Source organism: Carex rostrata, chromosome 8 (assembly GCF_964058835.1).
Source record: "Carex rostrata chromosome 8, lpCarRost1.2, whole genome shotgun sequence".
NCBI lineage: Eukaryota > Viridiplantae > Streptophyta > Magnoliopsida > Poales > Cyperaceae > Carex > Carex rostrata.
Window position 1 is genome coordinate 2333893 of NC_135925.1, and position 25466 is coordinate 2359358.

Below are 25466 nucleotides of genomic sequence, written 5' to 3' on the forward strand. Positions count from 1 at the left end.
TATATATATATATATATATATATATATAGACACACACACACAGTACATGAAGTGAAGTGTAGAGTGCAGATTCATGGTACAGTTCCAAATTAATCAAGTTATCTAATTGAATTAGCTTGTCTAGCTTTGTTTTTAATTATTAATCATGTGTTTTTGTCTAGTTTGTCTAGATTGATGGTACAGTAATAAAACCAAAGTTTGAGATCACATAATTTGACTATGGCACTGTGCTAGCATACAAAGTTTTTTTTTCAAAATAAACAGAAAATTTTAATTCTTACTCGTCATCGTGGTCGAAGCTATTATATGACTCATTAGCATCTTCGGTAGATGACATTGAAATTACTGAGGGTTTGATTCACCTACATTTACAGATGAGAATGGAACAATTACTATGAGGAGAAAATACTTATTATGAAAAATAAAAAAAATGAGTATGATAGTATTTCAAACGTATAAGGATTTGGCCTAAAAAAGAACTTTCTTAACCATATGGCATAGTAGAGACAGTAAATCCAGAAAAGACAGTGTACATTAGTACATGTACTTTATCAAAAAATGAATCTAGCTTTGGTTTGGGCATTTCATCAAATACCTTAATGGCATGAATATATTCTATAAACTCACCTCAAAAATTTAGATTTTGAAGTATTTTACAAATTATATTTTACTCATTACGCTGCCGTCTAAATAGCTTTTACTAATTATAATTTTTTATGGTACCTTTATCTAAATCAATGAAAGAACACAAATTCATGGGATAAAAAAATATACTTACGTATGTGATTGTCTTCTATAATTCTGTTTCAATCCGAATTTAAAATTTGTGAGAAAAAAATGATGTGGAGGATTGAAGTAGAAAGTCAAATTGACACTCAATAAATTATAGAAGAGCCAGATTTTTACCGAATATATTTTCCATTCATACAATGGAGTAAAAAGGAAAGACAACAAGAGGCAGCAGGAAATATATCAATTATAAATACAAAAGGAGCAGTTTCAGGGGTACTCAAATGGAATATAAAAGCTGTATTAAATTGGATATATATAATTTTAGATTTTATAATTACCCTATAGGGTAACGGGTGCGAAATGGTCATTACCCATACCCGTACCCATTTGATTAACGAAAAAAAATTCTTACCCATACCCATATCCAATAAGCTAACGAAAAAAAAACCTTACCCATACCCGCCTTATCGGATACGATACGGGTCGGGTAAACGGCTAAAAAGGTACCATTGACACCCCTAAGTGGCATCATATTCTGATGAGGCTTCGTCAGAAGAGATTGAAACAACCGACAATGATTCAACAAAATTAGGATACATCCAAATCCCTGCCATTTTCCTATGAAAGACAAACAACTTCACCTCAATTTCCTAAAATTAGGTGACTTTATCAATTGTAGAGGTTAGTCCGATATCTTACAAAAGAATTTTGCAATTCTTGGACTACCTTATTTTTTTCCTTGGGGTGCCATGACCTCCTACTATAAATCATCTTTAACTCACCTGGACAAAAGAGCTTCCTTCTACTTTAATACAGCAACTAATCAGAGCCGGTTTTCTACAAAATAATATTTTCTTTCATTGAAATTTCCATTACAAATATTGCTTAAGTTTTAATTATACGTTGTAAATCTAGTATTTCTATGAAATTCCCATTAGAAGATTGGAAATTTACAGAAAAGAACATAGTACGTTGCAGAATTAATACAAAACAGTGCAGAAAACTGGAAACCATGAATTGATATAAAGACTTTACTAGAGTGCTCCAAACACCTTCAATTGGAGTGTTCTATTAGAGATGTAAATGGCCTATTATCTTTCCATCTTTAAGACACTACTATAGAGTGCTCCAAACACCTTCCATTATAGTATTGTATTATGATAAGCATAAATTATATACACATTTGATCTACATTTTATCATAAAACAACCTCAAATATCTTGTATTTTTAATATAAAGTGATTTAAATACACCTAGAATCAAGTTACTGCGGTTGTTTGGCTTTTCATTGCAGGAAATGATGAAAAATGGCGAAAATACTATGCAGTGCGGATCAGTGCAGCCGCACTGAGTACTTAGCCGCATTTCCAACATCCAAGCGCTGCACAGGAAAAGTCTGAGCCTAGTGCGGATGAAATTTCACCCGCAGTGCGGATGAGCGCAGTCGCACTCAATACTTAGCCGATTTCAGAAACTCAGAAAAGCAGTATTCACCCGCAGTGCGGATCATCCATCCGCACTCAACTAATTCGCAGAAGTTAAATAAGGAAACTTAGACTCAATGCGGATGAGACCACCCGCAGTGCGGATCAGCCATCCGCACTGGACCCGCAGAAAAGCCAAATTTACACAGTTTCAACACGGGTTCTATTTTTGGCACTTCATGGACGTGTTTTACAGCCAAATGTGGACAAGGCAACCTGGGAAATGATCCGAATATAGCGCCCACTCACCCTACCTTCTAGCCTCTTAATTGGGCATAGCCCTTGGCTATAAAAGAGGAGGTTCATTCCCATACAACATCATCTCTTCCTCTTTCATTCTCTCTCTACACACACACAATACTTAGCGAAAAATTCTGAAGTAAGGAAAGCTTTCAAGCAAGGAGAAGAAGGGTTTCCTGAGCAAGATTCGGCAAGATAGAGGTTTTTGATTTGTTAAGGGGTGTAATTACTTCTTTTATTTCATTTCTTCTTACTTTGCCAACTATTTGTAATGGATCTCTCCATGAGGGAGTAGTTCTCTCTCTAGGGGTTTAGGTCAATGCATGAACTTGTTCAATTCTATTTTACTTGGTTATTTGTTTTTATTATGATTGTTTTATGGGATTTGATTGTTAATTTCTGTGATTTAATAATTTGTGTTAATTACATAGTTAGTACTTGAATTGTAGTATCCCGTTTTGGATTCGAAAGAACCAAAATTGACTGTGATCAATAGGATAGTACCAAATTATGAATGCAAATACCCTAGGTTTAGATTAAGATTGTAACCAATTTAGTCTAAGCCGGAACTATAGAAATTAAGGTTAGGAACTTGGTGAAGAACCTAAACGAGAAGCCAAACCCTAATTAGGACATCTCAATTCAAATCGGGTATTGGTATGATGGACTTAATTGCGAAGTACCAATATTTGAGGAGATGAGAGACTATAAGTGCTCAAGGGGTCTAGGTAGTTAGGGTGAGGAACCTAATCGAGAAGTCCGAATTACCTAGGCACGTTATTAATTTACGAAAGTAACCCTTAATAACATATTAGGTTAGAAACCTCGTCAAATCATACATGAATTCAAACAAATACCGAATTAATAGAGTTAGCAAGGGATTGTAGACCGAATACCCCTAGATCTTCTCATCTAGAAAGCAAACCAATCTTTCTTTCATTCATTTATTTTTATTGTTTTAAACTCTCTATTCGGGTATTGAACCCAAATTTAGGAATTGTTAGAACAAACCCCCCAATTTACTTTTATTGCACTTTACTTTACTTTATTTTCTGAAATTTATTACTAAAGTTTAAACTAAGTTTTTATCGTACTCCCTGTGGTTCGACACCTCAAATACTACTTTGATAGAATTGTGCACTTGCAATTTAACTCAAACGTGTGTTAAAGGTTTAAAAAGTACATCTTTGTACTGAAACTTTGCACCATACCCTTTGGACGCTTCATATTAGGGTTGTACATGCCCTATTATCTTGACATCTAGACACACTACTAGAGTGCTTCAAACACCTTCAATTGGAGTGTTGTATTATGGTTGCTACTACCCTATTCTCTTGCCTTATTAAGACTTTGTTAGAGTGCTTCAAACACCTTCAATTGAAGTATTATATTAGGGTTGCAAATGCCATAATATCTTGCCATGTAGAGACACTACTACAGTGCTGCAAACACCTTCAATTGTAGTGTTGTATTAAGTTTGCTACTAGCCTATTCTATTGCCTTATAAAGACTTTATTAAGAGCTCCAAACACCTTCATTTGGAGTGTATGAGGGTTGTAAATGCCCGATAATCTTGACATACAGAGACACTACAAAGAGTGCTTCAAACAACTTCAATTGGAGTGTTGTATTAGGGTTGGTACGACCCTATTCTGTTGCCTTATAGAGACTTTATTAGAGTGCTTCAAACACCTTGAATTCGAGTATTTGTATTAGGGTTGCAAATGCCCTAATATCTTGCCATATAAGAGACACTACTACATTGCTTCAAACCACCTTCAATTGCAGTGTTGTATTAGGGATGCTACTACTCTATTCTCTTGCCTTATAGAGACTTTATTAGAGTGCTTCAAAAACCTTTAATTGGAGTATTGTATTAGGGTTGTAAAAGCCCTATTATCTTGACATGTAGAGACACTACTACAGTGCGTCAAACACCTTGAATTGGAGTATTGTATTTAGGTTGTAAATGACATATTATCATACCATATAGAGACACTACTGGAGTGCTTCAAACACCTTCAATTGGAGTGTTGTATTACGGGTTGCATCTACTATATTCTCTTCCCATGTAAAAACTTTACAAGAATGCTCCAAACACCTTCAATTGGAGTGTTGTATTATGGTTGCTACTACCCTATTCTCTTGCCTTATAGAGACTTTATTAGAGTGCTTCAAACACCTTCAATTGGAGTATTGTATTCGGGTTGCAAATGCCCTAATATCTTGCCATATAAGAGACTCTACAATAGTGCTTCAAACACCTTCAATTGGATTGTTGTATTAGGGTTGCTACTACCCTATTCTCTTGCGTTATAGAGACTTTATTAGATTGCTTCAAACACCTTCAATTAGAGTATTGTATTACAGTTGCAAATGCCCTATTATTTTACAATATAAGAGAGTTGTATTAGGGTGGTAAATACCCTATCATCTTGCGATCTAGACACACTACTAGATTGCGCCAAACACCTTCCTTTGGAGAGTTGTATTAGGATTGTAAATGCCCCATTATCTTGCCATCTTGAGACACTAATAGAGTGCTCCAAACACCTTTCATTGGAGTATTGTATTTGGCATTTAAATGGTCTATTATCTTGCCATCTTGAGACACTGCTAGAGTGCTCCAAAACACCTTCAATTGGAGTATTGTATTGGGGTTCTAAATGCCCAATAATCTTGACATACACACTACTAAGAGTACTTCAAACACCTTCAATTGGAATGTTATGTTAGGGTTGCTACGACCCTATTCTCTTGCCTTATAGAGACCATATTAGAGTGCTTCAAACAACTTCAATTGGAGTATTGTATTAGGGTTGCAAATGCCTTATTATCTTACAATATAAGACAGTTGTATTAGGGTTTGTAAATACCCTATCATCTTGCCATCTAGACACACTACTAGATAGCTCCAAACACCTTCAGTTGGAGTGTTGTATAAGAGTTGTAAATCCCCTATTATCTTGCCATATAGAGACACTACTAGAGTTCTCCAAACACCTTCAATTAGAGTGTTATATTAGTGTTGTAAATGCCCCATTATCTTGCCATCTAGAGACACTACTAGAGTGCATGAAACACCTTCAATTGGAGTGTTGTATTAGGGTTGGAAATGCCCTACTATCTTGCCATCTGGAGACACTACTTGGGTGCTGCAAACACCTTCAATTGGAGTATTGTATTAGAGTTGTAAATGTCCTTTTATCGTGCCATATAGATACACTACTGGAGTGCTTGAAACACCTTCAATTGGAGTATTGTATTAGGGTTGTAAATGCTCCATTATCTTGTCATCTGGAAACATTACTAGAGTGCTCCAAGCACCTTCAACCGGAGTGCTGTATTTGGGTTGTAAACGCCTTATTATGTTGCCATATAGAAACACTACTGGAGTGCTCGAAAGGCCTTCATTTGGAGTGTTTTGTTAGGGTTGTAAATGCCCTACTATCTTGCCATCTGGAGACACTACTTGGGTGCCGCAAACACCTTCAATTGGAGTATTGTATTAGAGTTGTAAATGTCCTTTTATCGTGCCATATAGATACACTACTGGAGTGCTTGAGACACCTTCAATTGAAGTATTGTATTAGGGTTGTAAATGCTCCATTATCTTGTCATCTGGAAACATTACTAGAGTGCTCCAAGTACCTTCAACCGGAGTGCTGTATTTGGGTTGTAAACGCCTTATTATGTTGCCATATAGAAACACTATTGGAGTGCTCGAAAGGCCTTCATTTGTAGTGTTTTGTTAGGGTTGTAAATGCCCTATTATCTTGCCATCTAGAGATACTAAGTGCTTCAAACGCCTTTAATTGGAGTATTGTATTAGGCATTTAAATGGCCTATTATCTTGCCATCTTGAGACATTACTAGAGTGCTCCAAACACCTTCATTCGGAGTATTGTATTAGGGTTGTAAATGCCCGATAATCTTGACATACAGAGACACTACTAAGAGTGCTTCAAATAACTTCAATTGGAGTGTTATATTAGGGTTGCTATGACTCTATTCTCTTGCCTTATAGAGACTTTATTAGAGTGCTTCAAACACCGTCAATTGGAGTATTGTATTCGGGTTGCAAATGTCCTAATATCTTGCCATATAAGAGACTCTACTACAGTGCTCCAAACACCTTCAATTGGAGTGTTGATCTTGTCATATAGAGATACTACTAGAGTGCTTCAAACACATTCAATTGGAGTGTTTGTATTAGGGTTGGTACGACCCTATTCTCTTGCCTAATACAGACTTTATTAGAGTGCTTCAAACACCTTCAATTGAAATATTGTTTTAAGGTTGCAAATGCCCTATTATCTTGCCATATAAGATAGTTGTATTAGGGTTGTAAATACCCTATCTTGTCATCTAGACACACTACAATATTGCTCCAAACACCTTCAATTAGAGTGTTGTATAAGAGTTGTAAATGCCCTGTTATCTTGCCATGTGGAGACACTACTAGAGTGCGCCAAACACCTTCATTTGGAGAGTTGTATTAGGGTTGTAAATGCCCTATTATCTTGCCATATAGAGACACTACAAGAGTGGTCCAAACACCTTCAATTAGAGTGTTGTATTAGGGTTTTAAATGTCCCATTATCTTGCCATCTAGAGACACTACTTGGGTGCACGAAACACCTTCAATTGGAGTGTTGTATTAGGGTTGGAAATGCCCTTCTATCTTGCCATCTGGAGACACTATTTGGGTGCCCCAAACAACTTCAATTGCAGTATTGTATTAGAGTTGTAAATCTTTTTTATCGTGCCATATAGAGACACTACTGGAGTGCTCCAAACACTTTCAATTGAAGTACTGTACTAGGGTTGTAAATGTCCTATTATCTTATAATCTGGAGACACTACTAGAGTGCTCCTAACACCTTCAATTGGAGTGTCATATTAGGGTTGCAAATGCTATATTATCTTGCCATATAGAGACACTTCTAGAGTGCTCCAAACACCGTCAATTGGAGTGTTGTATTGGGGATGTAAATGCCCTATTTTCTTGCCATATAGAGACACTACAACAGTGCTTGAAACACCTACAATTGGAGTATTGTATTAGGGTTTTATGTCCTATTATCTTGTCATCTAGAGACATTACTAGAGTACGCGAAACACCTTCAATTCAATTAGAGTACTTAGGGTTGTAAATGCTCTATTATCTTGCCATCTTGAGACACTACTAGGGTGCTCGAAACATGTTCAATTGGAGTATTGTATTAGTGTTGTAAATGCCTTTTTATCTTATTTTCTGGAGACACTACTGGAGTGCTCAAAAGACCTTTATTTGCAGTGTTGTATTAGGGTTGTAAATACCCTTTTATCTTGTCTTCTGGAGACACTCCTGGAGTGCTCAAAAGACCTTCATTTGGAGTGTTGTATTAGGGTTGTAAATGCCCAATTATCTTGCTATGTGGAGATTCTACTCGAGTGCTCGAAGCACCTTCAATTTGAGTGTTGTATGATGGTTGTAAATGCCCAATTATCTTGCCATCTAGAGATACTACTCGAGTGCTCCAAACATCTTCAATTAGAGTGTTGTATTAGGATTGTATATTTCCTATTATCTTGCCATATAACACTACTAGAGTGCTCCAAACACTTTCAATTGGAGTGTTTTATTAGGGTTATAAATCCCATATTATCTTGCCATATAGAGACACTACTAGAGTGCTCAAAACACCTTTAATTGGAGTGTTGTATTAGTGTTGCATCTACCCTCTTCTCTTGCCATATAAAGACTTTACTAGAGCGCTCCAAACACCTTCAATTAGAGTGTTGTATTAGGATGTAAATGACATATTCTCTTGACATCTTGAGACACTACTAGACTGCTCCAAACACCTTCAATTGGAGTATTGTCTTAGGGTTGGAAATGCCGAAATATCTTGACATATAGAGACACTACTAGAGTACTTCAAACACCTTCAATTGGAGTGTTGTATTAGAGTTGCATCTACCCTTTTCTCATGCCATATAGAGACTTTACTAGAGTGCTCCAAACACTTTCAGTTGGAGGGTTGTATTAGGGTTGTAAATGGCCTATTATCTTGCCATATAGAGAGACACTACTGGAGTGGTTCAAACACCTTCAATTGGAGTATGGAATTAGGGTTGTAAATGCCCTTTTATCTTGCCATCTAGAGACACTACTAGAGTGCGCGAAACACCTCCAATTCAATTGGAGTGTTGTATTACGGTTGTAAATGCCATACTATCTTGCCATCTTGAGACACTACTAGGGTGCTCGAAACACCTTCAATTGGAGTACTGTATTAGAGTTGTAAATGCCCTTTTATTGTGCCATATAGGGACACTACTGGAGTGCTCAAAAGACCTTCAATTTTAGTGTTGTATTAGGGTTGTAAATACCTATTATGTTGCCATATGGAGACACTATTGGAGTGCTCCAAGCACCTTCAATCGAAGTGTTGTATTTGGGTTGTAAATGCCTTATCTTGGCATTAAGAAACACTACTGGAGTGCTCAGAAGGCCTTCATTTGGAGTGTTGTATTAGGGTTGTAAATGCCCTATTATGTTGCCATCTGGAGATACTACTAGAGTGCTGCAAACACCTTCAATTGGAGTGTTGTATTAGGGTTGTAAATGTCTTATGGAGACACTATTAGAGTGTTGACAAGTACTTTCAATTAAAGTGTTGTATTAAGGTTACAACTACTAGTACACTTTCATTTGGAGTGTTGTATTAAGGTTACAACTAAGTATGCTACAAAGACCTTCAATTGGAGTACTTTACTATGGTTGCAAGCACCTTTTTTTTCTTTCCATTTGGGGACACTCCGGTGTGCTGAAAAGACTTTCATTTAGAGTGTAGTATTAGGGTTGCAACATCCCTTTTTTGTTGCCATCTGGGACACTACTAAAGTGCTGCGAAGACCTTCAATTGGAGTTTTGTATTAGGGTTGCAACCGCTCTCTTATCTTGCGATCTAGAGACACTATTAGTGTGCTGCAAAGATATTCAATTGGAGTGTTGTATTATGTTTACAAGTAGCATGTTTTCTTGACTCGAGACACTATTAGTGTGGACGAAAGGCATTCAATTGGAGTATTGTTTTAGGGTTGCAACCACTCTCTTCTCTTGCTATCTGGAGACAGTACTAGTGTGTTTTGCAAAGACCTTCAGTGTGTAGTATTTGGGTCACAACAACTCTTTTTAGTTGCCATATGGAGACACTACTATAGTGCTGCAAACACCTTCAATTGGAGTGTTGTACTAGGGTTCCACCTACTCTCTTCTCTTGCCATATGGAAACGCTACTAGAGTCTACAAAGACCATTAATTGGAGCGTTGTATTAGGGTTGCAACTATCTTCTTCTCTTGTCATATGGAGACACTACTAGTGCTACAAAGACCATTAATTGGAGTGTTATATTGGAGTAGCAACCACCCTCTTCTCTAGCCATACGACACTATAAGTGTGCAGGAAAGACATTCAATTGGAGTGTTGTATAAAGGTTGCTACCACCCTCTTCTCTTGCCATATGAAGACACTACTAGAGTGCTGCAAAAACTTTTAATTGGAGTATTGTATTAGGGTTGCAACTACCGTCTTCTCTTGTTATCAAGAGGCATTATTAGAGTGCTACAAAGACCTTCAATTGGAGTATTGTGTTAAGTTTACAACTATCCTCTTCTCTTGCAATATGGAGACACTACTGGAGTGCTACAAAGACCTTCGATTGAAGTGTTGTATTAGAGTTGCAACCAGCCTCTGCTCTTTTTATATAGAGACACTATTAGTGTGCTACAAAGACCTTCAATTGGAGTGTTGTATTAAGTTTACAACTACTCTCTTCTCTTGCCATTTGGAGACACTACTATAGTGCTAGAAAGACCTTCAATTGGAGTATTGTATAAGGGTTGCAACTACCCTCTTCTCTTGTAAAATGGAGACACTACTAGAGTGCTGCAAAAATCTTCAACTGAAGTGTTGTATTAGAGTTGCAACCATCCTCTTCTCTTGCTATCTAGGTACACTATTAGATTGCTGTGAAGACCTTCAATTGGAATTTTGTATTGGAGTTGCAACCACCCTCTTCTCTTGTTATATAGAGACATACTAGTGTGCTACAAAGACCTTCAATTGGAGTGTTGTATTAGGGTTGCAAGTACCATCTTCTCTTGCAATTTGGAGACAAAAATAGAGTGCTGACAAACACTTTCAATTAGAATGTTGTAATATGGTTACAACTACTCTCTTTTATTGTCATTTTGAGACACTACTAGTATGCTGTAAGGACCTTCAATTGGAGTGTTGTATTAGGGTTGCAACCACCATCTTCTCTTGCCAACTAGAGACACTTGAAGTGTGCTGGAAAGACCTTCAATTTGAGTATTGTATTGGAGTTGCAACCATCCTCTTATTTTGCTCTCTAGAGAAACTACTAGTGTGCTACAAAGACCTTCAATTGGGGTGTTGTATTAAGTTTACAAGTACCATCTTCTATTGCTATATGGAGACGCTATAAGAGCGCTACAAAGACCTTTAATTGGAGTGTTGTATTGGAATAGGGTGAAAATCAATGCTAATAATATTTATAACCCTAATGTCTACTTTACTGTCGATTCACAAGCGCATGAACCTATCGTAGTATAGATTGTGGTGTTGATCCGCAGGGATGGTATATTAAGAGATCTAAGATGTAAAATAAGGTCTAGGTTATCGGTTCCTTTAGGTTGGTTGATTGTGCTTTGGTTGATTGGTTGTTGGTTGCTCGGTTGTAATGTTGGATTACAACAGAGAAGTAGTAGTAGATTAAGTGTTTAGATTCAGACATTCTATCATTCAAACTTGTTTGGTCTAGGTTATGGTTGTCATAACAATTGCGCATGGTTTGTCATCAATCGCATGCTGCTAATACGTGTCAATTGTAAAGTTACTCAGTAGCATGTGGCTCTGTCACCATCTGCACACGCCTGGGTAAACCGTACAAGGTCTGGTTTCTACTCCAGTCAAAATCGCACACGGTTTCAGAATCGTACATGCCCTGCACTGGTATCAATGCGATCTGAGAGCTCCTAATCCTATTCTAGTGTTGATCTTCGGTCAGTCTCACAACACCCTAATTGAGTAAGTACTTGTCGGGTACTTGTCAGTCTCACAACACCCTAATCCTATTCTAGTGTTGTATTAAGGTTACAACTACCCTCTTCAGTTACCATCTTGAGATACTACTAGTATGCTACAAATACCTTCAATTGGAGTGTCTTATTATGGTTGCAAGTACCCTCTTTTCTTGTCATTTAGGAACACTACAAGTGTGCAGCAAAGACCTTCAGTTGGAGTGTAGTTACATAAACCCTTTTATGTAGCTATATGGAAACACTATTAGAGTGCTGCAAAGACCTTCAATTGGAGAGTTGTATTAGGGTTGCAACCACCATTTTCTCTTGCGATCCAAAGACACTATTAGTGTGCTGCAAAGATATTTAATTGAAGTGTTGTATTATATCTACAAAAATCTTCAATTGGAGTGTTGTACTAGGGTTGCAACTATCCTCTTCTTCTCTTGTCATATGGAGACACTACTAGAGTCTACAAAGACCTTTAATTGGAGTCTTGTATTAGGGTTGCAACTATCCTCTTCTCTTGCCATATGGAGACACTATTAGAGTGCTGCAAAGACCTTCAATTGGAGAGTTGTATTATGGTTGCAACCACCCTTTTCTCTTGCAATCTAAAGACACTATTAGTGTGCTGCAAATATATTTAATTGAAGTGTTGTATTATGTCTACAAAAACCTTCAATTGGAGTGTTGTACTAGGGTTGCAACTACCCTCTTCTTCTCTTGTCATATGGAGACACAACTAGAGCCTACAAAGACCTTTAATTGGAGTCTTGTATTAGGGTTCCAACAATGCTTTTCTATTGCCATATGGAGACACTATTAGAGTGCTGCAAACACCTTTAATTGGAGTGTTGTACTAGAGTTATAACTAGCCTCTTCTCTTTCCATATGAACACACTCCTAGAGTCGATAAATACCTTTAATTGGAGTTTTATATTAGGGTTGTAACTACCCCTTCTCTTGTCATATGGAGACACTACTAGAGTGCTGTAAAGACCTTCAATTGGAGTGTTGTATTGGAGTTGCAACTACCCTTTTCTCTTCCCATCTAGAGACACTACAAGTGTGTTGCAAAGGCCTTCAATTAGAGTGTTGTATTAGGTTTGCAACTACCATTCTCTCTTGCTATCTGGGGAACTATAGTGTGCTGCAATGACCTTCAATTAGAGTTTGCATTAGGGTTGCAACCACTTTCTTCTCTTGTCATATGAAGATAATACTAGAGTACTGCAAAGACCTTCAATTGGAGTGTTGAATTAAGGTTGCAACTACCCTTTTCTCTTGCTATCAAGAGACATTACTCGAGTGCTGCAAAGACTTTCAATTGGAGTATTGTATTAAGTTTACAACTACCATCTTCTCTTGTAATATGGACACACTACTAAAGTGCAGCAAAGACCTTTAATTGGAGTGTTGTGTTGGAGTTGTAACCACTCTCTTATCTTTTTATCTAGAGACACTACTAGTATGCTACAAAGACCTTCAATTGGAGTGTTGTATTTAATTTACAACTATCATCTTCTCTTTCCATATGAAGACACTACTAGAGTGCTACAAAGACCTTTAATTGGAGTGTTGTATTGGAGTGGAAACCACCCTCTTCTATTGTTATATAGAGACACTACTAGTGTGCTACAAAGATCTTCAATTGGAGTGTTGTATTAAGTTCACAATTACCCTCTTCTCTTACCATATGGAGACACTACTTTAGCACTAGAAAAACCTTCAATTGGAGTGTTGAATTAGGGTTGCAACTACCATATTCTCTTGCTATATAGAGACACTACTATAGAGCTACAAAGTCCTATAATTTGAGTGTTATATTTGGGTTGCAACTACTCTCTTCTCTTGTAATTTGGAGACAACAATAGAGTGCTGACAAACACTTTCAATTACAGTGTTGTATTAGGGTTACAATTACCCTCTTTTATTGCTATCTTGAGACACTATTAGTATGATGCAAGGACCTTCAATTGGAGTGTTGTATTAGTGATGCAAATATCATCTTCTCTTGTCATATGGAGACACTACTAGAGTGCTGCAAAGACCTTCAATTAGAGTGTAGTATTAGGGTTACAACAACCATCTTCTGTTGCCATCTAGAGACACTACTAGTGTGCTACAAAGACCTTCAATTGTAGTGTTGTATTAAGTTTACAACTACCCTCTTTTCTTGCTATATAAAGACACTACTAGTGTGCTACAAGACCTTCAATTGGAATGTTGTATTGGAGTTGCAACCACTTTCTTCTCTTGATATATAGAGACACTACTAGTGTGCTACAAAGACCTTCAATTGGAATGTTGTATTACGTTTACAACTACTCTCTTCTCTTGCCATCTAGAAACACTACTAATGTGCTGCAAAGGCATTCAATTGGAGTGTTGTATTATTGTTGCAACCACCATCTTCTCTTGAAATATGGAGACAATACTAGAGTGTTGACAAGCACTTTCAATTAGAGTATTGTATTAGGGTTACAACTATCCTCTTTTGTTGCCATCTTGGGACACTACTAGTATGCTGCAAGGACCTTCAATTAGAGTGTTGTATTAGGGCTGCAAATACCATCTTCTCTTGCCATATGAAGACACTACTAGAGTGCTACAAAGACCTTCAATTGGAGTGTAGTATTAGGGTTACAACAACCATCTTCTGTTGCCATCTGGACACACTACTAGGGTGCTACAAAGACCTTCAATTGGAGTGTTGTATTAGGGTTGCAATCGCCCTCTTCTCTTGCGATCTAGAGACACTACTAGTGTTCTACAAAGACATTCAATTGGGGTGTTGTATTATGCTTACAAGTACAATCTTTTCTTGCCATCTCGAGACACTACTAGTGTGATGCAAAGACACTACTAATGAGCAAATTAGTTTCGCTACTTTATGGACCCGGCCAACGCAACAAAACTGCAAGAAAAAGTATTAAGATTCTCTCTCCTAATGGTAGAGGAATAGTATTGGAATAATATAAATAATATAATAATTTTTTTTGGGATTTTGTGTATAATTGATATTTTTGGGATTTTGATGCAAGTAAGATTATAGAAAAATATAAATATACAAAAAGAAAAAAAATATGCAAATTAGTTTTTATGAGGTTTTATGCAAATAAGATGCTAAAAAGTAAAGATACAAGTTTTTGACCTAGTTGCAGTTGTTGTTAAACACCTAAGGATAGTGCAAGAACTCTCTATGATTAGAGAATACTTACTCTATCCCCGGCAATGGTGCCAAAAAGCTTGATTACTTTAAATAAATACTATTAACTTTTAGTATATAAAAAGGAAGTTGCTAGCATGCTACGTGTAGCATAGAAGGCCTCCATGCAACGGCTCAATATTCGACTTTTCAAAATCCTAACGGTCCATTCGAATCTTTCATCTTGTTCTCCATATTAATATGTGTTTGGAGACCAAATTTTACATTTTTTGGAATTTGTTTACTATTTTTTTAGATTGATTGAAAATCGTTGTTTTTTTATGGTCCAGATTTGCTGAAAACAGCGATTTTCAATCAATCTAAAAAAATAGTAAAAAAATTCCAAAAAATGTAAAATTTGGTCTCCAAACACATATTAATATGGAGAACAAGATGAATGTTCGGATTGACCGTTAGGATTTTGAAAAGTCAAATATTAAGCCGTTGCACGTAGGCCATTTATGCTACGCATAGCATATTAGCATATTCCATATAAAAATATGCTTAGTTACCGTAATTCTACTTATTGTCGGATTACAAGCATATAATCCTACAGTGTAGTAGTGTGGGGGTGTCGATCCATAGGGAAAGATTTATAAATGATTAACATCGTATACTAGTCTAGGTTCTCAAGTTTGTTTGTGTGTGCTAATAATATTAATAATAATAGTATAGGTTGATTTTACAGTTTACTCTGGCTAGGTTTTAGGTGGATATGCTAATTGCTGTAATTCAGAAATAGGGAGCCTCTAGGGTTCATAGATCCTTCTAATTGATTCAGAATATATTTATGGCACTCATGTTTACCCGCATGCGGCACTTTCACTAACCGGCATGCGGTATAAACCACCCCACAGGTAGAGCCGCACTCTGGTACTATAATTTCCCATGGATGTTAGGGTTCGGTCTTATGCCTATTTGAAAAGTTCTCCGACTCTAAGGTCGATTTGTGAAGAACAATTCAGATTGTCACATGATGTAATATAATTAAACCACTCACATTAATCTAATTAATTACATTTTCCTATAACCCTAAACCCTACTTATTACAAAGTAATAAATAAATTCCTAATTATAATTCAACATGCAATCTAATCTATATCCTGATAAGGGAGCCCACTGGGATCTTACCCTAGTCTTTGAACCGCTGCCAAGTCTCGTTAGCCAAAGTGCTCGATACTTACTATACGTCTGTTACCATATACGATGACTTTACACCGATTGGTATGTGGAGGACATTAGCATATAGTAGATAGAACTATGTATGCAAGGATATATTTCAAAAACATTCAAAGAATAACGAAATCTCAAATAGATATAAAAGACAAATAAACATATAAAATAAATAATATAGAATTCAATACATCCAAACCCTAAAGAAGAGAAGCTAAGCTACTCAAAGCCATGATGAAATAAAAGGAATAAAATAAGAAAGACATAACCACAACCCTTGAAGATTGAAGACCTTTCTTCCTTAGATGACGCCTTCTTCTTCCGCCTTAGACTTCGAGCACTTTTCCTTCTCCAACTCCAGAATCGGCACACTATTCTACTCTAATTTTTGAACTTACACAACTAAGACATGCACACTAAATTTTATTACAATAGGGGTTTATATAGTAATCCTAAGGGTGTAGCCATGGAGGTCATGGAGGCTATCTTTAGCATTTCAAGTTTATTTTTAGCCTCTAATACTATAAATAACATCGCCATATATAAACATCCAATCATAGCAGGCTTGTCATAGCAGCAGGCTCGTTCTTCTAGAAGGTTGCTGCTTGAAATCCGCACAACGGCTGAGATTTAATTCAATCAAGACAGTCCACGGATCTAATCCTAGCAGGCTTGTCATAGCAACAGGCTCGTTCTTCTAGAAGGTTGCTGCTTGAAATTCGTGCCAATGGCTGAGATTTAATCCAATCAAGACAGTCAACGAATCTAATCCGTGTGCCCGTGCGGCCTAGGTACTGGACCTATATACGTCCTACTCTAGTCTGCATGGCACCTAACTTAGCTATTTTTTCTATTTTTTCACCATGTTGCATGTTGTGGACTTTGTGTGAGCTGTTGGATGCTCCATATGATGTCTTATTTTGACGTTACCTTCAGAAATGGCCTAAATATGACATTTTTGCTCCGTTTTCAGCCTAAATACGCAACTTTCTCCAAAACTTGCCAAAATAGCTTAAAAACACGTGTCTCTTTTTATCTCTGTTGGAGCTCTAGTGTTGTTCTGGATCACTTCCTTCATCCACAAATCTCCTTCGCACTCTGTTGGATCTCTATTGTTATTTTGTATCACCTAGTCCATCCACCAATCTCATTCGCACTCCGTTGGCTCTCTTATGCTGTTCAGGATCACCTCCTACATCCACAAATCTCCTTCTCACTCTGTTGGATCTTTTGTGCTGTTTTGTATTACCTACAAACAATCTTATTCTCACTTTGTTAGATCTCTAGTGCTGTTATGTATCACCTATTCCATCCACCAATCTTTTTCTCATTCCTTTTGCTCTCTTGTGTTTTTTTGAATAACCTCCTCCAATCATGATAGGTCAAAATCAAATTTAATAATATTTATAACCCTAATTGTCTACTTTACAATCGATTTTCAAGTGCATAAATCAATCGTATATTATAGATCGGGGTGTCAATCCGCAGAGATGGTGTATTAAGAGATCTAATCGCAAATCAAGTTTAGGTTATCGGTTCTTTTAAGTTGATTTGGTTGTTTAGTTGTAATGTTCAGTTACAACAGTGAAGTAGTAGTTGATTAAGTGTTTAGAAGATTAGACTTCTAGGGATTCATACATTATATCCTTCAAACTCGTTTAATCTAGGTTCTGGATAACTTAGCAGTCGCACATGGTTCTGTCATCATCTGTATGCTACTACTTAGACCTGTCAAGTAAAGTTACTCAATCGCATGCGGTTCTATCACCATCCTCATGCTACTGCATAAACCGTACACAGTTGGTTTCCACTATAGTTGGAATTGGACACGGTTTGATCAGAACCGCACATATCTTGTACTGGTATCAAATGCAATCTGAGAGTTGCTAATCATGTTCTAGTGTTAGTCACTGTAATAATATAACATGCACCCTAATTGAGTAGGACTGGTAAGGGAATGTTACCTTATTTTATACATAGATAATTGCATAAAGATTAATGATAAGTCATAATTACTAATATTAGAAATGATCAAGTTCACAATTACATCCTTCTTATATGCCTTTCATAATAATATTAGTTATAGAGTGTGATATTTATCTACTAAACTAGATCCTAATAGATTTATAACTGAAATTCGAATTACAAGCGGTCAACAATGACGTCTATTGAATCTAAGATATTATATCCTTTACCTACTGGTCAACCTTTCCCTTGGTCATCTGACCAAGCTACAGTAAACCATGCAAGGGAAGTTATATAAAATTAGTTTTGTTACATAAGCATTTGACTTTGAAATTCAAGTCGGGACCAAATGAATAAAATATATATATGCTCAGTTATCCAACGGGATCAATCATTGATAATCAAATGGCCGTATAAATTCAGGTTCAATTTTTCCGGCCTAATTAGAAAAAAAGTTGACGAATAGAAAGAAAGTAATACTTTTTTTTTTCTGGCAAAGACCAAGTAAGCAAGCAGGAGCGGTTAGATTTGCATGAACAGGTTTTATGGTAAACTGATTTTGGCACGGTCAATTCAGAAAAAGGACTGGAAAGAAAAGGATGAGAGATGCATGATGGTAATTTTATTGGAATTCAGCAGACAAGAGATAAGAGTACTGCATATTCAACAAAAAAATATATATACGTACATTCGAGTAGAACTAGGGTGTTCTTAAGTTCACTAATTTCTTTATGAGCTCAAGTCTAAAACTCATTGGATTGGCTTCAAACGACGAATCTAAACCGTTGAAATTCGTCTACCTTATGAGTGATACGTCTACCTGCAAAATTTTAAAATTTTGAAACTAATTTTACATAAAGACAAGTGGTCAAAAAACATCAACAAATTAATGCATTAAAATTAATTTATTAACTTTCTAATTTTGATTTCTTGACTTTATACTAAATTAATTCAAAAGTTTAAAATTTTCACATCTAGACGTATCACTCATAAGATATGCGGATTTTAACAGTTTGGATTCGTCATTTGAAGACGATTCGATGTGTTTTATACTTGAGTTCACCAAGAAGCTTGGTGAACTTAAAAACACTCTAGTTCTACTCTGTACAACAACAAAGTAAGCATTTTTCGCGAGAGAATAAACGTATTTATGACGTACATTCAATGTTCTCTTGTCAATTTCAAAGCAATGTGTGTGTAGATAGAGAGAGAAATGTGCTAACTTGCTTTGAGAATTAAACGGTCTTTTTTACTTTCCATTGGAGACCCTTGTATCTGCCTTAAAATCTGTACATATCAGATTGATCTAATTTTAATTTTATGGCTGGATTACCCCTCTCTCTCTTGCACTCCATAAATCCCATCAGAAATCTAAAGCGCACCATCCATTTTCTGCCCCGCTCCTCTCCAGAAACAACGACAACCTCTCTATATAGTTTTGTTTTTAACTTGCAGACACAAAAATATTTATACATATAAATTCTATGTTTTTTCAACTTTTGTAACACAATAGAACTAATTTGTAGCCTACTGTATATATTCAAAATGTAAAGCTACAACTTGTCCTTTGGAAGCGTAAATTTCAAAATGAAGAAAAGTTGGATCCTTTTACCTTTTACTTGTCAAAGACCACCTATATGACGCCGAGGTAAAATTTTCACTTTTAACACTTTGCTAAAGTTATTATTATTTTTTATTTTTTGAGTAAAAAACATAATCATGTCCTAATTTAATTGATAAAAGTTGAGTTACAAAGGATTTGTAACTAAAAATAAGAAAATACAATAAAAACAATTCGGCTCAGAACATTGAGCCTGAGGAAATGAAATTCCAAAAAAAAAAAAAAAAAAACAGAGAGTTGTAATCCAGTTTCACTGAAATTTCTTGTTTTCATGCGCTTCTTTTCTTGCCCCTGCATCAGATCGGTACAGTTTGTTGTGTCATGCTTCTCTCAAAGAAATGCAGCTGCCATATGATCTCTTGCATCAAGTCATCTGGTTCCTTGCTGGTATCTCTGATGCCTGCGCACATCACTCCCGCCAAACTATAAACTCCCTGTTGTGGTGTGAGTGTGCCACCTTTGTTCCTATAACATATGCATTCGTCAGACGAACGGAGTACCATCAAGTAATTAATCAGAATTTTGCGAAATTTTTTGTATTTTTATTAAAGTTATACATATATATACTTGTAACAATTAAAAATAGTTAGTTTAATTAATCAAACTTATAAAATAAACTTATTTCAACTTAGTTTCAATGTTAATTAATAAAATTTTATAAAATTATAATTTACAAAAACAAAGAAAAAATATAGTACATATATAAAATAAATGCAGAAAAATAAAAATGAAAATAACTAAGTAATTGGCAACTATCATATTATCGTAACGATTTAATTATCGACAACGACGATATGTGTTTTTTTTTTTTAAGGTTAGTTTTTATTCTTTCACGAAGTCTGAAGATTCTAGGTTTAAATATTTTTGGTTTGAAAGATATTCAAATCGCCACAAAAAAACAAATTACCGATCTTTGTTACCTATTCCATACGACTTAATTACAAGGATATCCTGACAAACAAATCTAATTGACAATTCAAGTTCAACTAAAGCACTTCTTTACATGTTAGGTGAAACAATTTATTCGTTTGGAATTTAATAAGGATCACGAATTGGTATAAAATACTTTATGGTAACATCAATCTCTTTGAGGTTATTACTTATTAGGCGCCTTCAATTAAATACTTAATCAATCAAAATTTTATGGTCCAAGTCGTACGTAGAAATTGATATTCGGACACATGACATTTTCAACTTTATAAAATTCGATTTCATCCGCATCTTTTAGAGTTCTTTTTGACGGAGAAAATATGATTGCAAACGGGCCAAGCTCGAGCAAATTAACCTAATTAAAGCTTGATTTAATATAAGTCAAACCGATTCGAGCTTAAGTCGAAAATCAATCGAGCTAACTCAAATTCAAATTGAACTTGAGCCCTACACGAGCTTAATTATCAAGGTTTCTTTACATTTATTTTAATATTTTCTTTAAGTAATTAAGTTGTAAAATAATTAATATTCATTCCATTCTAGATTATATGTATTTATTTACATATATTTTTGTTAATAATATAATAAGGTTAAAAAAAGAGATGGGCTACGGTGAGTTGCGAAGTAAAGCGACTATTTTACTTCACGCTCATGTTTTGCGATTTTAAAATTCAAAACGTCGATCCGAACCGTTCATCTTGTTCTCCATATTGAAATGTGCTTGGAGACCAAATTTTACATTTTTTGGAATTTTTTTACTATTTATTAAGTAATTTTGAAAGTCGCTGATCTGATGGTCCAGAAAATTTTACTGTTTTCACTGTTCACAGCGAAACAGCAATTTTCAAAAATTCTTAATAAATAGTAAAAAAATTCTAAAAAATGTAAAATTTGGTCTCCAAGCACATTTCAATATGGATTAAACATCTAACGGTTCGGATCGGTCGTTTGAACTTTCAAATTAAAAATATGACGTGAAGTAGAAACGCGTTTTACTTCGCAACTCACCGTAGCCCATCTCTTAAAAAAATATCTATAGCTAGAAAACTAATAATTTTATGCTATATTAATTGTTAAGTACTTCAATTTTCATAATATCATTACGCATCAAACATATTTGAGTCGAGTTCGAGCGAGTCAATGAAAATAATTTCGAGGTCGAGCTAATAAGATTTTTATCGATCGAGTCGAGCTCAAGCTAGCTAGATTCGAGTCGATCTCAAGGATCCCTTATTAACCAGCAGTGTTCACACCGAATTTTTTTTCCGCATATCAATAAGATTAAACACGGTTAGGGGTGTTAATGATACCCTTTTAACTGTTTATCCGACTCATACCATATTTGATAAGATAGATATAGATAAGGTTTTTTTTTTCAATTAGCTTATCGGGTATGGATATGAGTATGGATAGAAAAACATTTTTGTTAATTTATTAAGGGTATGAGTAAGAGGTATTTTGTATCCGTTACTCTATATATAATTATATATTAAATATAAAATATATATGATAACTTTTTTCTTATACATATAACTATATAATTTTATTATTTTAATTAGATTGATTTATATTGCATTTTATGTAATTTTTTATCTAGTAATTTATGATAAATTAATTTATACAACATTATATATATTTTTTAATTAGTAATTTGTGACAAAATTGATTTATATTTCATTTAGTTAATATTTTTTATCATCTTAAAATAATGAGATAAAAAATATTTTTTATATTTTGTGATATTAAGTACATGATGTATTTATTACTCATATATGCTATCAATTACTGTTATTTGTTCACCGTTATTTTAATAAATAAGGGTACGTAAGATATTAATAAGCTGTATTTAATGAGTAAGAGCAGAGTATGGCTTCACAGCAGATCCTGGCTTCATTAAATATTAGCTTACATTTTCTGCACTATAATCCACTTTTATGACAAACATCGCACTTCATTAAATATTGGCTAAAAAGGAACAAGTAAAAAATGTTTGTCATAGAAGTGCAGTAACGAAGAACTTAACAGAAAAAAAAAAAAAAGGCTTCCCAGCAGCATCCATCTTGCCCGTTTATATAACAAAGATGTGATACAAATTTACTATATTCTCAATTGACTCTAACTTGAGTATATTCCAATGATGGATGGATATGGAGACAAAGGCGAGAATGGTGGCAAGTTAAACAGTTCCTCCCAGTCGAAACAGTCAATACCTGTCCGGCTTGACGGTGTGTGCATTCTATCGACCTCTAACTCTACCAACCTCTCTTTCTTCAGTTCCCTTGCCACCTCTAAATCTGCTTCTTCATGTCTCTTCCTCTTTAATGGCTCGCTTTTTTCCTCGGCATGTTCTCGGGCTCTATAAATGTCAAACACTGATTCAGCCTGTCTACCCAACTGATCATCTTCGCTTGTCAAGTTCTGACCCCAGTCAGAACTATCTCGTGATTCATCAGATGATGATGTGTTCTTCGTTGTGATATTATCACCAGATTTACCAACACAATTGGTACTCTTTTGCACCAAGAGCACCGGTTCACTACTACAGCCGATCTCATTTGGGAAGTTAAGTATGGCCTTTGGCCCCCGCATTCGGAAAGCTGCAAGGTCATATGCCCTTGCCGCCTCAATAGCTGTGTCATATGTACCGAGCCAAACCCGTGAACCCCTCTTTTTTGCGTCCCGGATCTCAGCAGCATACTTCCCCCATGGCCTCTTCCTTACGCCACGGTATTTTATGCTCTCCTCTTGAACTGGCTGCGAGGTCCACTGAAAGCCTTTTTCTTGTGGCAGAGAGATGGTTAGTGACGGTTTGCTTTGCTGAGGAGACGGTTGACTGCTGAACTGGATTATAGTCGCAACCCGTTTATTTTGTTCAGATGTAACTACTGTATTGAGATTTGTTTCATTGAGGAGGTGTTTATTTTGGATAACATCAAGTAAATAGCGGCCATGATTACCATTGAAATCCATCACATGGAACTTGGGGTTTGCAATGGAAGAGAAAGAAACCAGTTGGCTCTCTATTAGTTTGTTGTAGGTCAAAATCGATTTGTTGGTAAAATGAAGAATGGATTGTGGCGTATTTATAATGGATGGAGATGATAATTTGACCGTTTTAATTAATAGCTGGTCAAGCTGACTGGAGCAGAGCAAAGAAAAGTATTATTATCTTTCCGTTATTTTTTATTTGGACTAGCGAATTAGTGCCTTTCCGTTGGCTGAAAAGTAGTTACTTGACAAATTAATGGATACTGTCCACTTCTATGCTAACACCATTCAAAAACTTGTTCTCAAAAAAAGGAGAACAACATTGACTTTCAAATGATTATGATTTATGACGTCGCATTGAAAAATAAGTTATTGTTGCGGAATTTTGTGAGTTTTTGTATTAAAATTATTGGTTAATTAAAAGACCAGCCGTAGTATTTAGATGTGTGATTTATCAATACGAGAGTTTTTGTTAGAAGGATAAATATGTAATTATATAATATTGAGGGAATAATATACAATTATGAACTCTTAAAATAATAAATATGAAAGGATAACTATGGTATATTCCTATGCATCTTTTCTCATGGATTTTTTGTCACTTTTTTCCTTCTTTCATATTCTTAATTAGTTGGGCATGATATGGCTATTAATGGCGAACTATGACTTCTTGATTAAATTTGATGGTTTACCTTTCTTTCAGAGGGTTTGAACTTAATTAATACTCAAATTTTGGCTTAAATAGGGATTTTTAGAAAATCCTTGATGGGACTGCTCGGTACCTGTTCAAAACCATTACTGGTACGGTTTAGACTTTAGAGACCTATTCCGAGAACTTAAAAAGTTCCGTTGCACAAATTTCGTTACTGACTTATTTCACATATGGGCTATGGTCGTAAAATGTCAGAAAATGGGTTCTCATGTTAGAAAAAAGAAAAGAGGGAAAACAAAAATTGGGCTTGGACTTTGTGCCGGTCTTGGACTCAGAATTGAAATTGAAGAATTTATTAAGCTAATGTAATAACTGAATAGGGACAATTTTATGTATACCACTAAAAAACATTTACGTATTTTTTCTCCAAATTCTATAGTTACATATTAATAATACAAAATTCTAAAAACTGACATATTTATCATGTTAATTGAAAAATAAGAGTAATTAGTAATTAGGTTTAGAGAAATGTTTTGGTTCCGCGATTTTGTTTAACAGAAAAAAAAAATTTCAATTTTGTTTAACTTCTATTTCCAGCGCTAATATTCAAGTTTTAAAGTTTTGTTTATAACATTTTACAATACTATTAAAAAAACATTTAAACATTTATCTACAAGCATTAAAAATTTAGAGATAGTTTTAATTCTTAACTACTTTTGTATTCAATAATAAAAAAAAATATTATTTTTACCCACTCTATTTTTATTTTTCTCTGATTATTCTTGTCTATTTTCGCAATGATCCGTGATAAATTTACGATTCTAAAAATACGAACATTTTCTATTCGATTTTATCTTTCAAATAATATCCATGAAGAAATAATTTTGAGTTATTTTCAATTCATTTGTTTTTTTTTTAAAGTAAACCTCATTAGTACTGTAAATTTTCAAATTTTTAAAGCTCAGTCTACAACTATTTAAATTTTCAAGGCTTTGTACATGAGGTTTGTACATGAAGTGTTATTGTTGATGTTTATATTATTTGTACATGAGGTTTATACACTTTATTATAGAGATTTGAAGTGTTATTAATGAGGTTTATATGTTTTGTACATGAGGTTTATATGAAAGATTTGAAGGCTTGTAAATAGATACTTAAATAGTTTTGAAGCAAAATAAAAAATTAAAAGTCATAGAGATTTAACGTTGTAAAAAAATTATGACACAAATATAACTCGAAAGTTATTCTTCATGGATCTCATTTGAAAGAGAAAATTGAGTAATAAACGTTCGTATTTTTAGATTTGCAAAATTTATCATGGATCGTTGGAAAAATTGACTTGAATAATTAGAGAAAAAAAAGTGGGTAAAAGAAAT

At 35.0% G+C, this 25466-nt stretch overlaps 1 protein-coding gene across 1 annotated transcript; it reads right to left on the reverse strand.

Annotated features, from left to right (window-relative positions):
- Positions 1–22450: 22450 nt before the first annotated feature.
- LOC144558337 (uncharacterized) lies at positions 22451–23502 on the reverse strand. Its single transcript, XM_078307162.1, has one exon. It carries the CDS (start codon positions 23418–23420, stop codon positions 22566–22568), a length of 855 nt encoding a protein of 284 aa, XP_078163288.1. The 5' UTR covers positions 23421–23502; the 3' UTR covers positions 22451–22565.
- Positions 23503–25466: the final 1964 nt, after the last annotated feature.